General features: G+C 38.3%; 2 protein-coding genes across 4 annotated transcripts; one reads left to right on the plus strand and one right to left on the minus strand.

Annotated features, from left to right (window-relative positions):
• The first annotated feature begins 916 nt into the window (after positions 1-916).
• LOC108676115 lies at positions 917-7,502 on the plus strand. Of its 3 annotated transcripts, none has more exons than XM_047881859.1 (7): positions 917-2,800; positions 3,023-3,334; positions 3,489-3,650; positions 4,385-5,098; positions 5,679-6,002; positions 6,153-6,314; positions 6,458-7,502. In XM_047881859.1, exons 1-7 carry the CDS (start codon positions 1,145-1,147, stop codon positions 6,848-6,850), a joined length of 3,723 nt encoding a protein of 1,240 aa, XP_047737815.1. In that variant the 5' UTR covers positions 917-1,144; the 3' UTR covers positions 6,851-7,502. The 3 variants fall into 3 exon arrangements, with proteins under 3 accessions (XP_047737815.1, XP_047737816.1, XP_047737817.1); XM_047881860.1 differs by having other exon boundaries at positions 3,492-3,650; XM_047881861.1 differs by lacking the exon at positions 4,385-5,098.
• An 11,963-nt stretch (positions 7,503-19,465) lies between these two features.
• On the minus strand, positions 19,466-20,332 carry LOC108676116. Its single transcript, XM_018164156.2, has one exon. It carries the CDS (start codon positions 20,291-20,293, stop codon positions 19,688-19,690), a length of 606 nt encoding a protein of 201 aa, XP_018019645.1. The 5' UTR covers positions 20,294-20,332; the 3' UTR covers positions 19,466-19,687.
• Positions 20,333-25,537: the final 5,205 nt, after the last annotated feature.

Below are 25,537 nucleotides of genomic sequence, written 5' to 3' on the forward strand. Positions count from 1 at the left end.
ATCAAAATTTTGTAAATTTTCAAAATAATTTATTCTGTCAATTGATTCATGCATTGTCTCTGACTTTATGCAATTGTGCAAAATTTCAGATCAATTGGACAAATTGTATGTCATATATGGATTATAAGATTTGTAGCAGACGAAATTATTTTTTTATTTTTTTTTTATAATGAAAAAAAAATGTTTAATTTATAAATTTATTTATTCTGTCAATTGATTAATGCATTGTCTCCAACTTTACGCAAGTGTGCCAAATTTCAGATCGATTGGACATGTAGAAGTGTGTTAAATATCGATTATAAAATTTGTAGCATACAGACAGACAGACAGACAAACAAACAAGAAGTGAAGTTAAAGAGAAGTGTTGTAATAATAAAAAGCTTTATAGTTTGTGTTCATTTGATTTGAACAGGGATGTATCCGTTATTTTGAAGCCATTTTAGCGACTAAAAACTTATGAAACCTCATTCAGAGGTAACATTTTACCGAACCTCATACCGAGGTTACAGATAAGAGACAAATTCAATGAAGTTAATTCATTTTCACCATCTAATTTAGTCACTAACTTCATTAATACTTAGGCATGCGATAACTTTTCAGTTTTCTATTATTTTTGCACAGGGAGAACATAAACTATACTTGATAGCCCATAACAGTGTTATGTAATCATTTAAAATTATAAGAGTTTCGAATATAAATATTTTCAGCGGGCCTGCCGAACACGCTACTTGTAATACTTTGTCAGGGATCAGGCTGTGACGTGCTTCTCACACAAGTCTTCTAAACAATTATTTGTGATACCAATCTACGTCAACAGTTGCTGCAATGATCGACTCGGAGATAAAAGATGAGGAGCCCTTAATCCTCGCCGAGTATTTCCCAGCCACGAGCTCAGATTTTAGTTCGTAATGAAGACTTTAACCCTAGACCAAGCAATCATGATTTGTTCTTAAATCCTTCACAGGCGAAGCACAACAAATCCTACGCAGAAACACGACAAGCCAGGGGTGATTCGCTGGAGACAACGGGAAGTAGAAATGATGCCCCCCATCATGTTCAAAGACGTGACAATACTCGTTTCAGCCATGATGGGCCTAGCGAAAATCTAAATTCTTTCCATATTCGCTTGCGAAATCAAATTTCAATGGAGAATGAAGAAAGATATTTCCAGCCGGTGCAAGTTGAGAACCCTAATTCCGTTTTACTGCAAGCACATGAATCATTTTCAATCACAAATCGCGACGAGCGAATTATGCCGATAGGTGAAAGCGATAACTTATTTTCTGATTCAATATCAGTAAGAAGGAATTCAAACTCGATCTATGGAGAAACAAGCGTTGCTGCAAATTCAATCAACAGTCAACACAAAAATCATTCAAATTCGTATTTCAATAAGGATATCCATTCAAAAGAATCTGTAACAAATATTTCAATTCTTCCAACTCAAGATATTGCTAAACTCAAACCGGAACTTGAAAGGCACCTTCAAAAACCAATTCCTCGTTCAACCCAAAACCGCGGGATCTCACAACTTTTGACAAGACCTGGAACCTCCACAATCCAACTGACACAAGCGTCCCGTGGACAACGCACTCACTGCATAGATCGTGGATATGCAGAAGGTAGAGGAGGAAACGAAAGTTTCCAAGTCACGCGACAAAATTCGACCGGCAATGTTAGTATTCGAAGCCAAGTACCGGGAAACGTTTTATTCGCACGCGAGCAAGACGTTTTAAATGATTCTTATACACGAGCACAATTGGGCAGCTCTACAGAACTAAGACATGTTGCCCATACTACTGAATTTTCACAAAGACAAGAATCTGAAAAAGTATTTAACATTGAAGAACATGATGTACGTGGAAATGTTCTACAGTTTCGTGAACATTGTAGAACTAATAACAATTTTAGTCAAAACTCTGATTCAATTCATTCTCCTCTTCTACAAAAGCAATATCAAAGAATAATTTCGATCCCAGATGGTGAAGGCGAAGAGTCAATTTTTTCGACGATCAAAAACTTACCCAATGATGCACGCTATTTGCCAAGACAAATTCTTGGTGATGGATCAATGATCCGAGACCTTATGTCGAATGAAATTGATCTTGTTCAACGGGATGTAGACGGAAATTTCAGAATTATCAGAAGACAATTGCCACAAAATGTCGGAACCATTCAACGACAATTTCCTCGGAATGTTGAAATTATCCAAAGTCAGGTTCCCCGGAATGTTCAGTTAGTTAATAGGCAAGAGGATCTTGATGACGTTGTTGTTCAGAACCGATCCCATATGCCCGTGCACGCAAGTGAGAATCGAACAGAAGCAAGTACTCAACAGCGGCTACTCCCGGGTTACTTAAAGTTTGTTCAAAGGACTACACCGGGGAAAATGTACATTGTTCACGGACGCGGTGAACCGCCTGTCTTGCGGCGATTAGAATATCACGAAGTCCCATCAATACCACGAGAATTACTGGATTCTTCTAGCAGAGAAGGACTCCGGAGAGATGACTCCTTGACCATGCAGGCCTTCAATGTCTTTTCACAAATATCAAATAAAAATGCTGAAATATACGCATCGAATTACACTACTGGTATTGAGTTGACGCAGCAAGATGCAAGAAATAGACGAGATACCCTGGAAACCCTGGAAAACAACCTTGGACAAGAAACGAGAAGCTCGACGTCCATCTTGGAACGAGCTCTTCTGGAGCCTGAACGGCGACACAGCCGAGAAAGTCTGCTTCCAACTCAAATAGATAATATTTCCTTTAACGAATGCAACCAACTAACTAAGATGGTAAGCCAAATTTCTTGTGAACTTACAAATCTGACCCTAATAAAAAGTTCTAGAAATTGAGATGAATTTATAGGTTTACCTGCTGGTTTCATCACTTAACTTGAGACTCGCACTTCAGCCTATATTGATATCAATTAGATTATCATTCTAATGAATTATAATATTGATTCTAGAGTAGTTGTTTTTTTATAATTAACTCTCAATAATTCTCTATTTCATAAGGATAAACACGCCTCCAGATCGCAGTCGCCAGAGCATTCGGAGGGTGGCGACGATTGGGTTGATGAAGATGTCGTGCAAGAATCAAAAGCGAGTCTCAAGAGAGTTCAACACTGCGCATTCTGTAGGAACCACAATTTGACGATTCGGAAATACGGCCATGTTTGCAAGTTCAAAAACTGCACATGTTTACTTTGCAAGCTAGTCGTTCATTCACAGACCATCATGAAACATCAGCAGGCTCACTGGAGGCTGCAAAACAAAGAACTTGTGAACAATGAATCCTACAAAGAAATGAAAGCATCTAAAAGAGAGGTAATTAGTCTAATTGATTCATTCAAATTCTTGATAAAACATTTTTTTCACCGCCAAATATGTCCGAATAATATTTTAGATAACTTTTATATTTGATTTCTTTTTTAAGATGTCAAATAAATTTTGGCTGCTCCGAAAGAACCAATTCTTTTAGAAGCTGTGTGACAAATGCCGCAACCACAGCGAGTTTAAGGAGAGGCGCGGCCACTCCTGCCCCTTCGATACCTGCACATGCAAGCACTGCGGCCTCACAAGCAAGAGGAGAAAAGTCTCGAAATACTTGCAGAGAATACGTCGTGCCAACGTCACTTCCGAGGTAAGTGATCTGGGTAAAATGCGAAGTTGGTTAAATGATCATCTATGCTCATAGTCGATAAGTTGATAACAGACTTGACCATCAAGCTAGCGGTCTAAAGATTATATTGAACAATGGCAAAGTGGTTGGCTGGAATGAGTTGAAGATGATTTATGATCAAATTTTACCCCTTGATATATGGTTTAATTTAATATATAAATTAAATGAATTAACAATATGAACTAAGTTATATCAGGAAAAATCTTCCAATTATTTAAGATAGTGCTTGGGCAGCTGTAGTCAGTGTTTATTCACTTGGCCGACAATATCATAAATGATGATATAGCAAGAATAATTTTTGGTAGGCTAGCTAAAAAGTTGTTCCGGCCATTCTGATCAGTTGCGCATCGCAAGCCACACATCCAGGACTATTGATGCATACGTATACGAAAAAACAAATAATGAATATATCTAGCCGATGGTTCCTGCTATGCATTTCTCAGTGAGTTTTTAGGAGCTTATACATATTTTAACCAAGATCACGAGCGAGTATTTAGATGAGAGATGAATTCAGCTGCTCAGATATCCTTTTGTGAACTGGTATTTTTTCCATTCCAAATTCCGCTTTATTTCAGTGCGTAAAAAATTCGGGAACTCCTATTTCGAATTCCGCCCTCTAATTCAAATGGAAAAAAAGCAGGAAGAAAATAATAAAACGAGAAGCTCGAGAGTTTCAATTTTTTGCATTTCTTCAGGACCTGGAGCTGATACGTGAAGAATTGAACAGCTCAGAGGAGAATTCTGTTGAACATCCACAACCTTGCTCGAGTGTGTCCAGTGATCGGTCTCAAGGCGTTCCGTTGAATGATTTTGTTTCATGTCTCTCATCTCAGAAAATGACTCCCAACGAAATGCATCACTTCTTATATCCAAGGCCTCACTTCGTCTCACAATCTGAGCCAAATTCAAGCCACGCGTCACCAGATTCGAGTCTGATGGACTCAGAATTGTGCTACCAACCTGGAAACGACCAACCTGCCGGCCTCGATTCGAACGACTTTACTGGTACAACAATTCCAGGATTGACGCAAAACATGAATGATAACGAAGAAACTATTTCTCAAATTCGAGGTCTTCTAACCAGTCAAGCAAATGAAGAACATGTCGATTCAGCTCAGGGAACAATAAACGAAGGCGACCAAAGTAAGGAATATTCACAGAGCGGATGCGGCGTGAGATCCACGTCAGATGTGAGCAGCAGTTCACAGAATCTTCGAACAAAAACGACGGGAATTGCAAGCAGCTACCGAAGTCAAGGTGCTGGGAGAAGCTGGCAGGAAACTGAAAATAATCAACAAGCTTCAACCGAAAGAAGTTTGAAAAACAACGATCGAACGGCAAGAAGAGCCGAAGATCAAACGTATTGTGACATCGATGAAGCGTCGATGATGAACGAGGATCGAAATGAGGTTAATCATCATTCAAAACTTGTTTTAATGTAACATATTCGATGTTATATGCAGCACAATATTATTCTTGAATAGGATAATGCGCAACACAGATGCAAACTTTTGAGCTGAGAGCTGCAGCAGGCGAAAATGTTTACAAAAAATGTTGGAAATGGGATATAATAAGCTAATAGAGCTAAATTTATTCACATTTTATCAAGGATTTTTCTGAGGGATCACTTTATAAGTCAGTGAATGATTCGTAAGGAAACAAAACGGCATTTCTGCTACACGAAGTCTGTTTTGCACTTCGATGAACACGTAGATAACGTGTTTGTCGCGTATGACCACACGCGGCCGTGTGGACCTCTCCTTATAAGGCCGTGTAACAGTGGAATGCCCCGTTATGAGCCATCACACTGTTGATTTATCTTTTAGGTTAAAAACTCGACTCTTTTGTAACACAACTATGAATTCAGGAAAAGTGGGATGTCTTTATAGTTTTCCGTTTTAATCTAAAATTTAGTCTTTGAACTATGCATATAGGACCTAAGAAAGGCATTTGTGTCCGTTGCTCAATTAAGTTTTTGTTTGTTTTCAGAGTTATGGAGGGAGCAAGTCGTGCTCTGCGCCGCCGCCAATCAATGAGGCAGGTTCCAAACTCGAGCTTGTACCCACTTCTCAGTCCCGCATTTTCGCCCAGCGAACCAAACAAAAGCGGATGCAAAGCTGCACGTTTTGCCAAAACCACGGCTTCACGATGCCGAAGCCAGGCCACCAATGCCCTTATAACAAGTGTCAGTGTTTGTTGTGCCGCCTCACGAGGATAGCGAGGATTGTCATGAAACACCAACAGGCGCTATGGAGACACCAGGCAAAAGAACTCAACAAAGCAAATCTTGGCCACTTGGCTAAGTTGCGGCAGGTGATTTCGTGATTTCCTTCTGCGTCATTTGGTCATAAATAATATCAACTATTATACTAATGCTGCCATAATACTAAAGTAATGAAAAATCTATATCAAAAATATATCAATTCAATAGAAACAATAACATAGAGTCCTACCTTCGAACAGGTTTGTGACAAGTGTCGGAACCACCACCAGTTTCCCAAAAGACGAGGCCACTCTATTTGCCCGTTTGAGCAATGCACGTGCCCTTACTGTACACTCACAGAAAAAAGACGCTACGTTATGATGCGCATACAGAGGATCCGAAGAGGACAAATCACTGCAACGGTAAGGAAATATGTTTACCACTCTATTGTGTGTTTGGTGGTTTTATGCAGTATGATGTGCTTTTATTAGCATTCATTTATTGATACAATTTTTGTTTTACTCTTTGTAAGGTGTAATTAAATTATTTTGCCAAACTTCTTCAGGCAATTTTTCAATCTGATAAAGAAGATGAGATGGAAACCGCAGACACAGACCAGGGGCGAGGATCTAGCAAGGGAAATTCCGACTTCCCAGCCGAGGGTCGAGAAGTTGCGGCTGTCATCGAGGGCGTGACGAAGGCGTTGAGAGCTCTGCCATCTCCGGTCAGGAAACTATCATCGCAAACTGCAGCTGATCACGAAACTCTGGACGAATCTCAAGAAGCTTCAGGAGAATCAGAAGAAGCATTAGGTGAATTGCAAGAAGAATTAAATGATTTGGACGAATCACTAGATGAAATAGAAGAAAAACTGAAGGCGTTGGACGCAACGCCCGCAGAAACATTAATGGATGCTATAGAAGCAGAACCTCGTAACGCGAGTTCAGAGTTCGATTAGAGCTTGTAAGGTTAATTAAGAAATAGACTACTTTATGTCATGTCATCTACCAAATTTATTAATATTAGACTCTATGATATGGTTAATATTCGCCAATGCGAAATAAAAGCATCCTTTGTGTTACGACAATAGAGTATAGACATTTCCCACGATATGAATAACCCTGATTTGTTATAAATAATCGTAAGTTTTGAACCGTATTACATCATTGAGTCAAGAGGCATAATGAAGACTTGCGATCAGGTGAACAGATGATAATGTTGATAAAATCTCAACTATATGATTTTAATTCGAATAAAAGTAGTGTCGCAATGTCATACTTTTGGAAATTTTTGCGTTAATGTTGAGGTTAAGACGAGAAATGTGAACGACGCGTCGCTGTCAGAAGAGAAGCAATCCTGAAACATCATTTGATATATCCGTGTCCATTCTGAAATTCCACAGATGATATGTATAGCCGGAAGTCACAATAATCAATTAACTTCTAATATTAATTGGCCGTTAAGATTATTTAGTTCCCCTCAGGTCAAGCACGAATTCTTAAATGTACATCATTTTAATATCCTGATGATAAGTTCTCTTACCACTTACTAATGTAGATACTTCTATTGTTATCATATTATTGTCATGTACATACATATACGTCATTATCTTCCGTTATCGTGTTTCCCTTTATCGTGTTTATGTTTTCAAGCTGTTGTCTGTAGATTTCGAAAAAGCTGGAACTTTTCTAGAGTTCTGTGCAGAAAATTCAAAGTAATTTTTCACTTGCTACGCATGCGGATGCACCACAGCTGGTGACAATTCAGCTTAAATTTTATTCTAGGTAGGGAAATTCAATGCATATTAATTGGCAAAATACCTGAATCGTAACAGCGCTCGGCTTCCTTTTCAATTTCAACTTGCTCTAATTTTTTTTTTATTTTTTTTTAAATTTATACAAGTAGTTACTTAACCGAGCTTATGGTAACGCTTTGCATAAACAGCTTAAATCATAGGTTACCACAATCTTATCCCGAATCATACCCAACAAAATTAACCAATTACCCCCCAATAAAACCTCCTATAATATTATTACGACCAATTATCTGCGAATTTGCATAAACAGCTTAACAGGATACCGATCATTTACCCCGAATATTACTCCTAAAAATTGACTAATTACCCTCGAATCTTGAGTTAATGACCATTTGCCCCGATTAAGCACTCTTTAACCGAGAACTCAGGGCTTGAGCGAGTGTTTTGATGGAAGTTACTTTTTTGGGATTTATAATTGATTTAAATTTTTGAAATACTTTCCAGACCCGGGATGCTCATCTTTATTGATCAACACAAAACTACAATGTACTTTATACGTTTCATTACACAGTTTTTGAAACTCTGAAAAGGGCATATCACAAGCAATGTAATCACTATAAATATTCTTCATTTCGATGAAAGGTAACTCGAATATAATTAATAAATTTGAATTCGTTCTAATGGTTTGTCTTTGTAGTATGTGATAGTTTTAGGATAAGTAAATTGAACTACAGTTATTATGTCTTTCACGGGTCTAAAAACTATCAGCAGGATTTTTATTCTTTTCCGTAGCAATATCATAAAAAATGAACAAATTCTTCTTCCCTGGATCTATATCACTGGGATCAGGTACAGAAGCAGCATTCTCTATATATTCGATAGCACATTTTTGTTGACGTTTTTTAGGTAGGTTTTCGAGATATTCAGCAATATTGCCATTGCCGTTGGAAAATAAATCAATTATTTCAGACTTGTTATATCCCTTATCGAAAGGGTTCTTCAACAACTTATATTCAGGCTGATGAATTGACTTGCTATACAGGAAAGGATGTTTGCTTTAATATGTTCACTTTAATTATAATCTGATTTATTTCAGTGGAGAGATGGTGAATATCATAGCAAATGTTATCAACATCAATCTGTAGCTGAATAATATCTCCTGAATTGGACATTACCTCTCTTTGAACATCTGTTATTACGTCTTCCATTTATTTAAGAAATTTCAGCAAGCTTTCTCTTTCTTCTCACAGGCTGTCTTGAATGACAATAGCGTGTAAATGAACTCCCATCTACTAAGTTTAATTTATTTCCATCATAAATCATTCTATGTTTTCGAATATTTTTAATGGGTTCATCACACTTGATTAGATGTAATGACTTTTCTAAGCCAAACCGAAAATACATTAAGTAGAATTAATTTTTAATCTATTGTCTATCAATTATTTCATATTGTGCATTAGCTTTCATTTTTATTAATCAAGATTACAAATGCATTTGATGAATTTATAAACTTTGAATGTTTCTCATTTAGCGGGAAATCAGTTTGAAGGTCCATCCCTCATTGACGCTCAATTTTTCTGAGTCGTTCAAACAATTGATGTTGAACTCTTTAATTCCAATAGTTCGTTCTTATTTGAGGCTATATTTCCAACAGCACCATCAATAAAGGCTTTAATTTCAACCTGAATCAACTCCAGTCATGCTACTTTTTTATTCAAAGACGTCAAATTTACCATTTGTTTTTTCAATTTTTACCGAATTGTCTTCACTTCCTCATCGAGAGTTTCCAACTTTGAATTCACTTCTACCATTTCGATATTGACTTTTCCATCAAGAGTTGTCACTATTGATTTTACTGCAGGCAATTCTTTCTCGAGATAGTTGATATGCTCCATGACACCCTCCCTCACAACATCCATTTTTTTATTTGTCATTTCTGAATCTTTTATATGAACATCTGTGACTTTTACGACCTCCTCATCAACATATCTCTTGCATGCGGCATCCTTATCCTCAATTGGATAAGAGATATATTTGCAAGTCTCCGATTATTCAGATCAAAACTTTTATCAGCGTCAAGATATTGAAAGCAATACCTGGAGGACCTGTTAGATGTGATATGGGTGTACTATTAATTCCTGTTCCAAATACATTAACACCGGTCATTTTAATAAAGTAAAACTACTAAAGCCTACAGACTTTTTCAAACTCGTGAGGCTACAAGATTTATACAATCATTTAATAATTTGTTCAGTTCAATGTTCTTATCAGTTTCATTTTGTAGCATCAATTTAAGCTGATTAATTTCATTCTGATTTGATATAATATCTCTAGAAGTCATTAAATACGTTTTTAATACCCTTCATATCATTATTAATACCTTCCATTTTTTTTCTGCGAAACTGACCCCGCTCGTAGCTCCATGACTTGTTCTGTTATATTGTTAAATTTTACATCAATAATTGAAGCTAAATTGGACTCCAAGCTTTTGAATTTCTGGTCAACTTCAGTAAAAAATACTATTCAATCAATTTGTAACTCGATGTTATGAATCCGCAATTCTGAGGTTTTAAGCTTTTTATTTACTAAATCTTCAAATGCAAAATGTACTCTATGGATCTGTTCATCAGCTTTAATAATCAGTTTCAAATTTTCTTCAATATGTAATTCCGAACTCTTTACTTTATCATCAAGCGTTACCTGCAAACTATTTATTTTCTCTTCAAATTGTTTCATTAGTTTATCCTCAATACCAATTTCTATATATTTTACTTTGTCATCGAGCGCTAACTGTAAACTGATGATTTTCTCATCAATTTGTTTGATTAGCTTTTTCAACATGCAATTCCAAATTCTTGACTTTACCATCAAAAGCTGACTGCAAACTGTCAGTTTGCAGTCAGTTTTTCTTCAGAAGTTTTTCTTCAGTTTTTAGTTTTTCAGAATTAGTTTTTCTTCAGAAGAATCTATCTTAGACTCTTAAATTTTATATTTATCGTCTAGGGTAGACTTTAAAAATTTCAAACTTGAATCAGTATAAGAAAACTCAACTTGTAAGTCTTCTCTCAGGGTTGTAATAATTGAATTGAACTTGGAATGTTCATTTCAAAAAGTTTCGATTGAAGTTTTCAAAGACTGTAAGAGAAATACTTCAATTGGTTCTTCCTCACAATCTTTGCAAATTGATGAAAGATTCAAATTATTTGCATAGATATTAATACATGCCATTTAAAAAGAATATTAGATTAATGAAATTTTAATACCCATTCTTATAAAGATCTAATAGGTTGGAATCAAATCTCTCATACTCCAGCCTTTTTAACATTTCTAAACATAAATGTCCGCAAATTACATCACCCATTTTTTATATTTTATAGGCGAACCAAAAAATGTTGCACTTCTTCATATACGTTTTAAACTCGTTAGGACATGTCAAGCTATAACTATCAGAGTAATAACAAGTATCATTTTCCTTATACCAACAAGTCCAATGAGTTCCAGTTCCCTCTTTCACATCAAGATTTAATATTCCTCGCTCCGTTTTAAAAGATAACCTAGGCAGTGTATCCATCATGAAAATATCTCTGACTAGGAACATTCAACACTCCCAAATAATGTTTCAAATCATGTTGTGTTAATGGTTAAATGGTATTATTTTCTTGGTGGATTCAAGTAGAGACCTCTCCCACAAGATTTTTTTTTCGGTGAAGATTTTCTTTCGCTGGAATCAATCTTAAACGGGATCCCCTTCTAGCTTCCATTGCTTCATTATGTCGTTTCGTTTCCTCTATAAGTTTATCAGCTTTCTTCTTATTAAACGTACTAGCTATGGCTTAAGCCCCTCCTGCCAGAGACCCAGCAGCGCCTAGAGCTCACAGGATAGCAGGAATTGAAAAAATGAAATCCCCTTCTTTTGCTGATACAAAAGAAGTTTTAGTTTTCTTACAAATCAAGCAACGTCCGCCTCTTAATATTTTATCATTTTCGTCTTAACATACTGAGCACGCTCCTCAGTGTCAGTCTTCTTTTGACATTTTACGCAATACATCATTTTAATAAGATATAAATCTGAATGAATTTTTTAATTTTTAGTAATTTATATTCATTTTTCACCATCAGATTGTAATTGAATTATTCTGTCTGAATGAATAAGAGCATAAGCATGTTGCTAGGGACGCATTCCAAAAAAAATAAAACAAACCCTTCTTCATCCCTGCATTGTTCAGCCAGGCAATCGTATAGGTCCTTCCCATTGGCCCAAATGATAAACGGGTTCAGATTTATCTTTATTACAGATTAAAACCAAGCCTCGGTAAACACCGAAACCAGAAACCAGTTATTCACCACCTCACCCCCCCCTTCTTCTTTTTCTTCATTCATTTTACACTTTTTTCCTTTATAATACATACATCTCACAACAATGTCTCTCATTCGCTTTAGATTACAAAGTTATCTAAAGCGAAATTTATCTTTTATTTACACTCCACCAAAAAAAGTCAATGACCAGCAACGCCTCAAGGAAACTTGGCCTCTTCTTCCTCACTTGACGCAATACGGGGGGAGGGGTGAAACACACTAACCGAACCTGTACCTGACTCGAGGGATTGCGAGAGTGAAAACTTTACCTCGCTCTACAATCGCACGTACTGTGAGTAGAATAATGACAGCTCGTGCAAAGCACAATACGCGTAGAGGCGCGGGGTAAAACCGGGGGGCTTTGCGCCCCCCAAATCAGGGGTTTTCCGTCATTGGCAACGAGACACTATTGATACTATTGCTGAAATTCTTGAGCTATTCTTGAGGTTCTGAGATTTTGAGCTATTTCTGAGACTATTGCTAAGACTCCTGAAACACACAAATGAAACAAATAAATATCTAACAAGGTATTAATCTAAACATGAATATCAAATTAATAATCAGCACGAATAAAATCTTATTAATAATAATAATTAATAAATGCTACTGAAATATTTATATAAAGTATACACACATGGAAACCACAGCTAACTCTATACCTAACATTCACTTTATTCATCAAATCCTATCAACACAAGACGTGCCTTACACATCCACGGCACACACGATACTGAATCCGCTTTCTTAATTTGGACAAGGTCACGTCTAACTCTTTCTAACGCAAAATCACAAATTCGTTATCAGTTCAATCCTCAACAATGTGCATTATCAGGAATGTTAGTATTGAATTCAGCTTTAATCTTCATATCAATAAGACTGTTCTCAAGACGTTCATTTTGCCGACTGATATCAAATAGGAAAATCGGATGTAAAAACCTATAATCTCTGTATGCAACCGCACAATTTGTCTGTGATGCATAATCTATCATCATTTTATAAACTACCGTATAATTGTTACTATCAAAATCAATTTGTAAGTTTTGCTTAGGATACCTTTCGTTATTTAGCTGGACATATGCATTCTTCATATCACAGTAATCAAACAGTGCATTGTTAGAAAATTACAAATTATCTCAACCAGTTTGAAATGCTAAAATGACGTAACGAGATCTTTGAGTTCCTGAACTTGGTGCAAGAGTCCAATCCAAGAACTTTTGATTAGAACTCATTATTTTTTCCAACTGTCGATTCATGTATGCAATTGATATTCGAATTTTATCTTTTATTTGTCGATATAATTTAATCTTATACTTATCAGAGTTTATAAGCCATCATTTTCCAAATTAGTTTTTTGAGAGTGATTTTCCCATCACCAACTTTATATTGCTGATTTGGATCTTTATCGCTAGTCTTGAACAGAGCATTTGTATCATCACCTCTTCTTAGAGTTAAGTCATGCTTGACTCATAAATCATTTTGTCATAATTTTCACAGAATCCAAAAATATATTTTATGTGGTTTGTAGTAATAAATTTACCATCAGCGGCTCCTAAATAATCCCTACGTTCATTGAATCCGTCATTCGATTTTTAATTTTCCTTAGTGCCAATACTCCAGAAGAACATCATATTTTCTTTGGAGCTTCGTTGATAAGTTGTCAATCTTTTTAGAGTTGTAGCAATTCCAGGATAGCTATACCCCTCAATTTCCTCATTTCCGATTCTATATAAGATACTCGACCGAATAAATACATCAGACCATTATTGATAATTAATATTTTATCATCTTTGAAGTTATAATTGCTACCATCCTCTTTCGTTAAAGCACCTTCAATGTAAAGACAACTTCCTGATGGTAGTAGAAACTGATCTTGATTCTGAATAATAATTTTGATATCATTGTGTTCACGATTTAAATCAGTTCCAATATGAGGCTCATAATCATGAGTTCCAACTTTATGAATCGATTCGTCAATTCGAATAATTTCGTTCCATTGTAAGCTCTCCATTTTTATAAGTAAAATTTTCAAAAGTTGTTATTTCCTCACCTCTAGTATTCAAAAGATTTCTATTTTGATCTGTTAACCAAATTCGAATATTATAAACTGAAGGCTGATCTACGGTTAGATAAATTGGTTGACTAGGATTCTCTACAATTTTATATCCTGGGGGAACGTTAGGAAAAAATGTATACAAAATATTGTGTAAACCAACATTGAAATATGATCCATTGATTATACTGCAGTGAACAAGTATTGCATTAACATACATTATATTTACTATATTTGTACTTTCATGTTCTCCAACATCTTCCAATACGCCATTATCAAAACCTAACTGAGTATGTAAACTGTTGGATTTGTTGAAATAAATTTTCAAGTCAGGATCACGAATAGTTACAAGGCATTTCAAAGTAATGGTGTTCGCTCTTATATCAATCGAATCTTCATCTCCAAGTGCATTTTTAATATACCTATTGATACTCTCTATCTCATAGCATCCAGTCGGAACTGTTATAACGATTTCTCCACCATATAATCCAACATAAAATTTATTATTTGTCTCATCAATATTCGGGATAGAGTGATAAATATCCAGCCCCACCAATGCCAGTTCAGGAAATTTGTTTGTATCCAATTTTATTGCCGGCGTGAAATTCCTTTAAATATCACTTTTTCTACCAGTAATAACTATGCTTTGGGATTCCATTTTTTAAACAAAAATCATTCAATAGTTTAACATCATGTTCATTTAATAAATTTCTTTTGAAAAGTTCATGAGTGAGTGCCTGCAATTCATTAAAGACTCCTGTGTTTCCAGCATTCAGAGAGCCAAATAATAAGTGATGTCTTGCAATAATATTATTACCGTTAGAAGGTATAACTATTATTCTTTATCCAGAAAAATCCGAATCGGTATCCGGTCTTGATTCAGGAGTTGAATCCCTAGACGATGCAGGACTTGCAGCTTTAATTCTAGCTACTTCATGACGGAGCTTTTCCACCTGCGTCGTTTTATATAGTGGTCTGATTAATTTTTCATACTTCTCTTCTTTGTTTGATTTTATTGTTCCATCAGGCCTGAGATAAGCCTTTGTCTGTCTCATAATTCGAACATAATTTGCAACATCATTTTCTTCATAGTTTTCAGGGGCTTGTTTTGTTGATATCTCTCATAATGGGACAGTCCTCTCATAAACTTTATTACCAATCCCTAAGTCGTTATCTTGTATGGAGACAATTTTATCTCCTAGCATGACATTTTTTCCATCAAATTTTATGCCGTAAGCTTTGTAATATTCAGAACCAGATTTAAATGCGTAACTTAGAAAAGTTTCAGCTATTGAACCAACTAGTCCTTTTGAGTCGGATTCTTTTGAGTCTGGAGGTTCTAATGCCAATTTTTCAGCAGGCTTGATTGATAATAATTCTCTGGAACCATCTTTCAGAGCTAACCTTGTCTCCTTAGTTTCTTCTGCCATTTTGGTGAGAGGTTCAATTAGAGGCTTATATACTTTTTAGCATCATCGTATAAACCTTGTTCCATAATTTTTTCTTGTGTGAATTGTTTTCTTAAGTCTCTCTTTAATTTTATCAAGTCTTGTTTTGTTTTTATATCAATTAACACCATTTTATTAAGTAAAGTATCTCAATTAACTTGAACTTAATGTCTGTTTATTTCGAACTCAATGTGTGTTCATTTTAAACTCAATGCGTGTTCAACTTAATGTCAGTTCAACTCTATGTTTATTCAGCTTCTGGAATCCAAGATGAATCAGCATATCCCTTCCATTTGACTAACAATTTCCCTTTACTCTTTTTCAAAATTTTATCAATTTCATAAACATCGCTGCTATATTTTGATAATTCTTCTCCGTAAAAACTCCCTATTACTTCCTCCCCATTCATATCTTTCAACCTATAAGTTATTGGGTTCGTTTCTAATAGTTTAGAGATAATAAATTACTGACGTGTGAAATTAGGGAGATATCCTATATTAAAATCCTTACGTTTTCTACTAATTATGACACGATCTCCAATCTTGAATTTAGGCTTTCTTACAAGTCTTTTTCTCGGGGAATAAATTTGCATAGACTATTTTACTGTTCTGCTCCATCGAAGCTTCACGAGGAATCATTTTTATTGATCGATGATAACTATTGTTATAATTATCAATTAAATCTGGTAAAATATCTACCCACTTTTTTGTCTTGGTTTTACGTGAAATATTTCCACATTTTTGTTTTGAGAGTCCGATTAAATCTCTCAAAAACTTGAGCCCTAGTTTCATTTTCAGTTGCAAACCATTGAATTACAAACTTTTTGAATTGCTCTTGTGTTGGCTTGTTAATGTGTGGGACCTCACTACTCTAGTCTCAAAGTTCATGAACAGATTCTAGAATGACATCCACAAAACTCTAATGGTATCAGAAGGGTGTTTCAAACAAGGAGAGCTGCTTTTCAAGTTTCTTTCTTAGATCTTGACATTTGAGGGAGGCCACTAGAAGAGTAGCTCAGACCAAATACCTGCCAACGTTACATAAATCAGTACACAGAACACATACATATCATAGGTCGTATCAGCTGACAACATGACTATTACATTTTATATCTCACAGGAATATTTCTTATCAACTTAAGGTTTTACTCACACAGCTGCCACATGGCAGATCTTGTTTTGATATGAGACAATAGTTACATATTTGTCATTACAATAGCAACACCTCACAACACAAAGAGGATACAAAAATAAACAAATCTTATTATTATTAGATTCTTACCCCAGTTTAATGTGCTCTAGGTAACAAAGTAATGCCAAGTGAATAAATCGGTTACGATCCGCATTTCGGTTCAGTGTTGCATTTTGGGGAGAGTCTAGATTATTATTTGACATACATTGTTTATCTTTTCAAATTATGAAATTCTATTTTATTTTAATATTGTCATCTGACATATGTGCAGGCTAACTAGGTACATTTATAATTGTCCTAAACATGAATTAATTTTATAATTCATGACAAAATGAAATAATACATTTTTCGAGACGTTCACTACATCAGTTCCCCGCCCAAGAGCGGAGCTAATAGTAAATGTATTCATTTTGCCGTTTCCATGCTACATGTCGGCCAGAACGCGTTGCCTTCGGAGCCGGTGTGTTCACAGCAATCGCACCAGGCGCGGAGTCTTCCTGGTCTGATTCGGTGGTCACGGTCATCTAAGGGATTATTCTAGTTTTCATTTCCTCTGGATTGATCGCACTTCCTGTTTCTAACTCAGGAAGGGTAGGTACAGTTGCTACTGTAGGCCAGTGTACCGGTTTTAAACGATCAATCGACACAGTATTTTGTACATCGTCGGACATTTGGATTACAAAATATTTCGGAGTTCTTTTCATCACTTTATAAGGACCGGTGTACGGCGCTTCAAGCGGCTTCCTCACTCTATCGACGCGTACCCAAACTTGATCACAATGTTTCAATTCTTTCGGTACAAATGTTTTGGAACTGGAGGTAGTTTTGCCGCTAGAACATTGCATGAAGTCCATATTCGACATTTCCTGACATAGATCTTTGATCATCTTATGGTTTGTATTATCAGTGGACTCTAGGGGATCAATCATTATCTGTGGCAGCAACAGTGACGTTCCTGTGACGGCTGTAAACGGCGAGAACCCTGATTCGTTTGGTACTGCTCGTATACCGAGCAATACCACGGGCAAAGCAGTGAGCCATGATTCTTTGCGAGCCATAATTGCTGCTTTGCTTGTTCTATGTGCGCGTTCTATCAATCCATTAGTCTGAGGAAGTTAGCTAGTGGTACGCAATCTGTTGAACCCCACAACTTTTGACATTTCGAGGAAGAGTTCCGATTCAAATTGTGCACCTCTATCGGTGATCACAATCATCACATGCAATGGCACGCCAAAACGTGATACCCATGCTTCAAGGAACGCTTGCGCTATTGTTTGAGCACTTATATCCACCAGTGGCTGCACTTCAATCCATCGCGTCGCCCTATCTATGCACGTCAATAAATACTTGTAAGGACTAATGTACGGGTCAGAGCTATTTCTCACTGGTGGTAACGGTCCGACTATGTCAATGCGCACAGTTTGAAATCGAGGTGAAGGAAGTTCAAAATTTTGTGCTGGGCTACGTGTGTGCCTATATGCACTTTGGATTTTTGGCAGGCCATGCACTGTTGACAGAATTCTCTTATCGTTTTGTCCATTTCTGGCCAGAAGTACCTGCTTTTAATCAGTTTCCGTGAGGCTTTAATTCCGGGATGCGTTAATGCATGAAGACTATTAAAGACTGCTCTGCGCAAAGATTTTACAACGAACGGTCTTGGATAAGGCATTTAAACATCGCATAAGATTTTGTGATCCGAACTTTTAATGGTATATTCGCGTAAACGGTCAGCATATTTCACAATCTCAGCGTCGGCGGTTTGTTTGCTCGCAAGCTCAGGAAGGTCGCACACATCTAATATTACCGCAATGGTTGGTCTCGATAAACAGTCCGCAACTACATTATCGCTGCCTTTGATATGTGCCGCATCGGACAAGTATTCTGTGAGTATGCTCAAATGCCTTTGTTGACGGTCTGATTTAGCTGGCTTGAGACTATGAAATGCATTTACAAGAGGTTTGTGATCTGTAAGCAAGAGGACATATCTACACTCGATTTGATGCTTGAAATGCAAAGTAGCAAGATACGCAGCCAATAGTTCCCGGTCAAATGCTGAGTAGGCGGTTTGAGCTTGCGATAGTTTCTTTGAGAAGAAACCTATGGGGATGGGTTTACCATCGATCATTTGATGCATAGCAGCACCTACGGCATACTGACTGCTGTCAGTGACCAATTGGAATTTTGTAGCCTCAGGTGAGGATGGGGCAATGCAGCTAGACTGGCAAGATGAGATTTAATATTAGTAAAGGATTGCTTTTCTCCCTCCGACAGGTTCAGTGATTTTGCATTTGGATTCAAACGTATACATTCTGTGAGAGGGTACATGAGGGAAGCAAAGTTGGGGACTAACCGGCGATAGAATCCCACCATTCCAAGGAACCGCCTCAATGCCTTTAATCCTTTGGAGGTGGATAGTCCTCCAATTCCTTGATTTTGTCACTTGTCGGTTTGATACCGTTTGAATCTACTTTGAAGCCTAGAAAGTCTATTTCTGTTGCATTGAAAACACATTTTCCAAGCGAGATCTTCAGATCATGCTCATGCAATATTTCAAACACGGCTTTCAAATCTTCCACATGAGAAATTTCATCGTCTGAGAAAACTAGGATGTCATCTATGTACACGAAAACACATTTTACATTATTAAAGATATTATCCATCATGCGTTGGAAAGTTGCGCTAGCATTTCTGAGACCAAAAAGCATACAATTAAAGTGAAACAGTCCAAAATGGGTTGTAACAGCAGTTTTACATACATCATGAGAATGCACTCTAATTTGATGAAAAGCAGATGTTAAGTCTATTTTTGAAAATCTAGTTTTATTGTGCAGTCTCGCAGCAAAGGAACTCAAATGTGGTATAGTGTACCTATCAGGTGTCGTTATTGCATTAAGTGCGCGGTAATCACCACAGCACCTTACCTTCCCATTTTCCTTTGTCACTAGGAGCAGAGGTGAACTCCATGGACTAGTGGATGTTGAGATGGTCCCATTTTCATGGAGGTTCTTGAATTCTTGAGTGGCAATTTTCAGTTTTTCTTGAGACAGTTGTCTTGGGCTGGCTGGCATACACTGGTGGATGGCTTAAAGTGTGGATCCTGTGGAACACCTTGCTGTTCTTCCGGTCCTGTCTTGTGTGTGGAGATGTTAATTCTGGGTAGGTTTTGAGGATTTCTTCCACAGATCTTGGTAGTTTTACGTCGTTGACCAGTATGTTGCCCACGCGTCTTGATGTTGTCATGTTTACAGACTGCTTTGTCATAGGGTCAGTAATCTTCTTTGCCGCGCAGTCAACCATCAGCTGAAAGTTGTTGAGAAAATCTATTCCCAGCAGTGGCTTCACAGTTTCAGCAATGATGAAAATCCGTTTGAATGTGCGTCGTAGGTTTGGTATTTTTATTTCCAACTTCGTCTGACCTTTACATTTGATCTCCTGTCCATTTGCCGATGACAAGGAAATGTTAGTGGGTTGGATCAGGGCTCCCTTAATGAAAGAGGATGGGATGATGGATACCGAAGAGCCGGTGTCCACGATGAACTTGATGTTTAGGGCTCCGATGCTGGCAGCAACTTCTAGAAGCGGCGAGTCGGTTGAAGCCATAGCGACTCGCTTAATTAACTAGTTTTTTACTGGTGAGCAGGGTCTTGGGGATAAAGATCGCGAATATGCTGGTGAGGCAGAGCGAAAGCGTTGCTGAATTTGACAATTCTGCTTATTAGGCCACTTGCACCATGATGTGCAATTTTTGGCTTTGTCTGCAAAATAAATGTGGGCTCGGCAAACCTTTGGGCGTTGGTCAGGACTGTATGGAATGGTTGTACTCCTCTTGGTATGCTGTCATTTGGGGTTCTTGTGCGTGACTCCTGCCATGAGTTGCGATTGCGAGATGAAATATCTCCCCTTTCCGTGATTGCATTCACCGGATTTTTGGAGCCATGGTATGTAAAGATCTGGTCTGCTACTTTTCCTAGTTGTTCTAGGCTAAGGTCACTTCGTGTTGCCAGCGAGATAGCTACACTCATGTAGCTCATGATTCGTGTGCCGAACACTCATTATTCGTTCTCATGACACTCATGATTCGTGTGCCGAATCATGTCTGGCCCGACATTTAATTTATTGGCCATTGTCATGATTTCTTGTAGGAATTGCGACGGCCTTCCAGATAGACTTGTGGTTTTCATAAACTTTGCCATTATTTCAGCATAACTCCTCTCGTAGCTGGCAAGCAGAGTTGATTTGAGTTCCTCATATTTTGCATTTTGATTACATCCTTTGGAATTTTAGAAATTGGAATCTTCTTAATATGAATCTTTGGAATCTTTCTCAATATGAACTGGCTTTCCAGTATGGCAAACCATGCTTCAACGTCTGTCTCTGTAAAGTCTGGTGCTTTCGAGTTGATCATTACCAAGACTTCAGCAATGTGCACACTCTGCATACTGGAGCTTAGGTCTTCTTGTTCCGCCATTCTTGTGTGATTTTGATGTTCTTGATGTAACTATCTTCTTTTCTCTTCACTTTTAGTCTTATCTTTTACACTTTTGTTTATTTAGCCCACTGATTTTACTTTGATTTTCTGGGGTATTTGGTCATGTCAATTCATAAATTTTTTCACTCACTGAGTCACTGTTTACCTGGCATGCGATTTGTATCAGCACTGGGGTCACCAGTTGACAGTTGTGGGACCTCACTATTCTAGTCTCAAAGTTCATGAACAGATTCTAGAATGACATCCACAAAACTTTAATGGTATCAGGAGGGTGTTTCAAACAAGGAGAGCTGCTTTTCAAGTTTCTTTCTTAGATCTTGACATTCGAGGGAGGCCACTAGAAGAGTAGCTCAGACCAAATACCTGCCAACGTTACATAAATCAGTACACAGAACACATACATATCATAGGTCGTATCAGCTGACAACATGACTATTACATTTTATATCTCACAGGAATATTTCTTATCAACTTAAGAGTTTACTCACACAGCTGCCACCTGGCAGATCTTGTTTTATTATGAGACAATAGTTACATATTTGTCATTACAATAGCAACACCTCACAACACAAAGAGGATACAAAAATAAATAAATCTTATTATTATTAGATTCTTACCCCAGTTTAATGTGCTCTAGGTAACAAAGTAATACCAAGTGAATAAATCGGTTACGATCCGAATTTCGGTTCAGTGTTGCACTTTGGGGAAAGTCTAGATTATTATTTGACAAACATTGTTTATCTTTTTCGAATTATGAAATTCTATTTTATTTTAATATTGTCATTAGACGTATGTGCAGGCTAACTAGGTACATTTTTAATTGTCCAGAACATGCCTTAGTTTTATAATTCATGACAAAATGAAATAATACATTTTTCGAGACGTTCACTACAAATGAACTCTAGACCTTTGTCTGTTTGAATTTTCAAGGGAATCCATTCAGTGAAAAGCTTTTGGAAATAGGATTTAATCTCTTCACCAGTTTTTCTACGTATAGGAACTGCCCATGCATGTTTGCTAAAGATGTCAATCACAGTTAGGATGTAGTTTTTACCTTTATCTGTATACTTCTGCATGTCAACTAAATCTGTCCACTCACTTCTGTGAGTGGACTTTTACGCTTTTTGATACTCCAAGACCTACGCAACTTTTTCCGGCCATTATAGCATTAACCAACTTAGCGTCAGTTCTAACATATTCAGGCTCATTAGGATCTATCGCAATTTTAGCCGCTTTCTTCGCTAGGATATCATCGGACTTGTTTCTGTCTTTAGTTTTTGAATGCGCACTGTCACATATATCATGCTCTCTGCGAGCTCTATCCCATGAATTAACTCCCTTATAACCTTCATTCAGTCTTTTTTGCACCTTAGTGCCAGGGCCACAGGAGTAGGTATGCTTAGCATTGAAAGAACCGTTGGAAATTTGCTCAGATTGAATGTTGGAGGGTAATTTTAAATGCATTTCAGGCAGTGGCAATTTCCTCAACATCGTGCTAAAAATGCCGCTCCCAGTTTTTTCATTGCGAAGAAATGATTTCAGCTGGTTTAAGTATTCACTATTATCAGTTGATAGTAGCTCAGAATAGTTTATTAATGTTCTTTTATTGTAGAATATCATTTTTATTAGATTATTGTATAGAGTTAACTATCATCTTGCATTACAGTGGTTTAATGCTAGTGTATTAATACCGTCCATTTCCATTTTTCCATTTCCATGTCCATTTCCGGGCCGTCGATCCCCGTCAGGGACGTGCCCCCCCCCCCACATGGTCCCACACCAGGCACGCCCTCTGGTGCCTCGCCATATTGGCGACCGACAGCACCCTGTTTGCACCCTCCGTCTCAACACTCATACCACATATGCTACAAACAAACCTTACTCGCTCCTCAGCCACTCTATTCATGCGCTTCTGGTGGTTGGTCAGGCCCGCCTTACTTCGGCAGACCTTCCCACACCCCTCATATCTGCATACCCAGTCATTCATTCTTCTAACATTCCTGTCCAGTCTCGCCACATCTGCATCCCAAGCGTTCTCATGCCCTTTCTGACATTCCCACTCATACAAATGCTCCATGCGTTCTTTCACCATGCTCTTCCATCTATCCCTATCTCGGCTCAGCCGCTCCACATCAGTCCAGTCCACTCCCGCTTCCTTCAACATCCTCTTCCAATACAAGACAGTCTTCCTCTTACGCCCTTTCATCTTCCCGAAACCTTCCAACCTCTCACACCATCCTAGCACCATCGCTTTCGTCAGCCTCTCATTTCCCATTCTCATAACATGCCCCACTCGTTCCAACATACGCTTCTCAATCTTCCATCTCACACTCTTTACACTCAAGCACTTCCTCACATCCCACATGTTCACTCCTCTCGCTTGCATTTGCCTCAGAGGCTGGCCATTCCGATCACTCCACACGTATCTATAACACTTGTCCATCCACCTTTGCAACCGATTCATATCCTTTACATACCACACTCTTGCCTGACAATCATACAACAGACTACTCTCCACACATGCCTCCACCACCCTCGCCTGACACTTCTTAGACATTCTCGACCCTTTCAACCACCCTTTCACTCTCCACCACAAACTTCCAGCTCTCCTGATCCTGTTATTCACATCCACTTCTGAACTCACCCAGCTCCCAAGTACTCTGATTTCACCCCCTCTTCTGTCCCAAACTCAAGCACCTTCTCTTTCTTCTCATTGTTTCGTTCCTCCTACTGATTCATCACTTCTTTCACTGCTCTCACACCATTCTCAATCTCACTCTTCACACCCACAATCGTAGTATCATCCGCAAACAAAGCCATGGACACTCTCACTCACACACTCACTACTCCCCTTCTCCCATGCACTCTCTCCAGCAAACGAACCCCCTGGCACCCATCTCCACGTCACCCCAACCTCTTCACCCCCGCTTCTTCTCGCCACCTCCGCTTGCCTCATAACCGCCTGATGGTACACATCAAACAAGGTGGGTGACGTGGAGCACCCCTCTCGCAGACCTCTCGCAGGCACCCAGCTTTCACACACTCCCTCCTTCCCTCTCACCTTGTACACAGTCAACTCATGCAAATCCACAATCGTATCCAGACATTTCCCTTTCATTCCATACCTCTCAAGCAACCTCCACAAACCCGGTTTGTTCACTCGGATACGCTTTTCTCAAATCCAGCAGTCTCGCCACAGGCCACTCCTCTTCATTCATGCCCCCGTTCTCATTCAGTTCCATTCTTCTCTTCAAATCGACCACGTCCTCTTGCATACGAACCATCATTTGCACCACATCCGCTGTCGACCTACTCTTTCGAAAACCTGCCTGTTCCTCATCCAACAACCCCAAATACTCAGCCCACGACGCCACTCTCTTCGCTATCACCCTCGCAAGTATTCTGCTCCCCATACTCAACAGACATACCCCCCTATAGTTATTATAGTCATTTCTATCACTCTTCTTGTATAACGGAATCATAACGCCTACTTTCAATGATTCATCCCAAGCATCCGCTCTCTTCACAAACATTTCTCTCACTAGCTCAATCACTCTGTCTCTCACTCCTTCATCCGCCCACTTAATATATCCAATCCTCACTCCATCTTCCCCAGGCGCCGACTCTTTCATATCTTTCATAGCCGCTACAATCTCTTCTCTTTCAGGCACTTCATTCAGTCGATCATTTGCCTCTTTCGCTCTTCCACACTCTCGCAGGTCAGTCGCATCATTTACCGCCCGTTCTATCACTCCCGGCTCCTCTTCATACCTCTCGCACGTCACTCGTTCAAAATGCTCCTTAAATTCATTCACACAAATATTCGTAGTCGCTCCTGCCTTACATCCCCTCGTGCCGGGATGACACGGTAGATCACGCCATCCTACTGCAAGACGTTTTCTATTCAACGCTACCATCGTCGATAAGACGCTGGCTGTGCAACTATCTACGAGGTCGTCAATCGTTCGTCGAATTTCGGGGCGTCAAATCAAAAGCCCGACCGAAAAATCAAACAAGGCGTCCCACAAGGCGGAGTCTTATCGCCCACTCTGTTCAACCACTACTTTTCGAAACTGCCACCGCCGCCAGCCGGTATCAACATTGTATCGTACGCCGACGATTGCACGATCTTGGCTACTGGGCCAGACGTTGCGGAGTTATGCACCAAAATCGAGGGCTATTTGACGATACTCCACAACTTTTTCACCACAAGAAACCTACAACTCTCAACCGAAAAATTGACCGCCACACTTTTCACGACGTGGACGGCTGAAGTCAGACAAGAACTGAACGTATCCGTCGCCGGACGCCGAACCCCAACTGTCAAAAACCCCAAAATACTTAGCGTCATTTTC

Source organism: Hyalella azteca, unplaced genomic scaffold (genome assembly GCF_000764305.2).
Source record: "Hyalella azteca isolate HAZT.00-mixed unplaced genomic scaffold, Hazt_2.0.2 contig9001, whole genome shotgun sequence".
NCBI lineage: Eukaryota > Metazoa > Arthropoda > Malacostraca > Amphipoda > Hyalellidae > Hyalella > Hyalella azteca.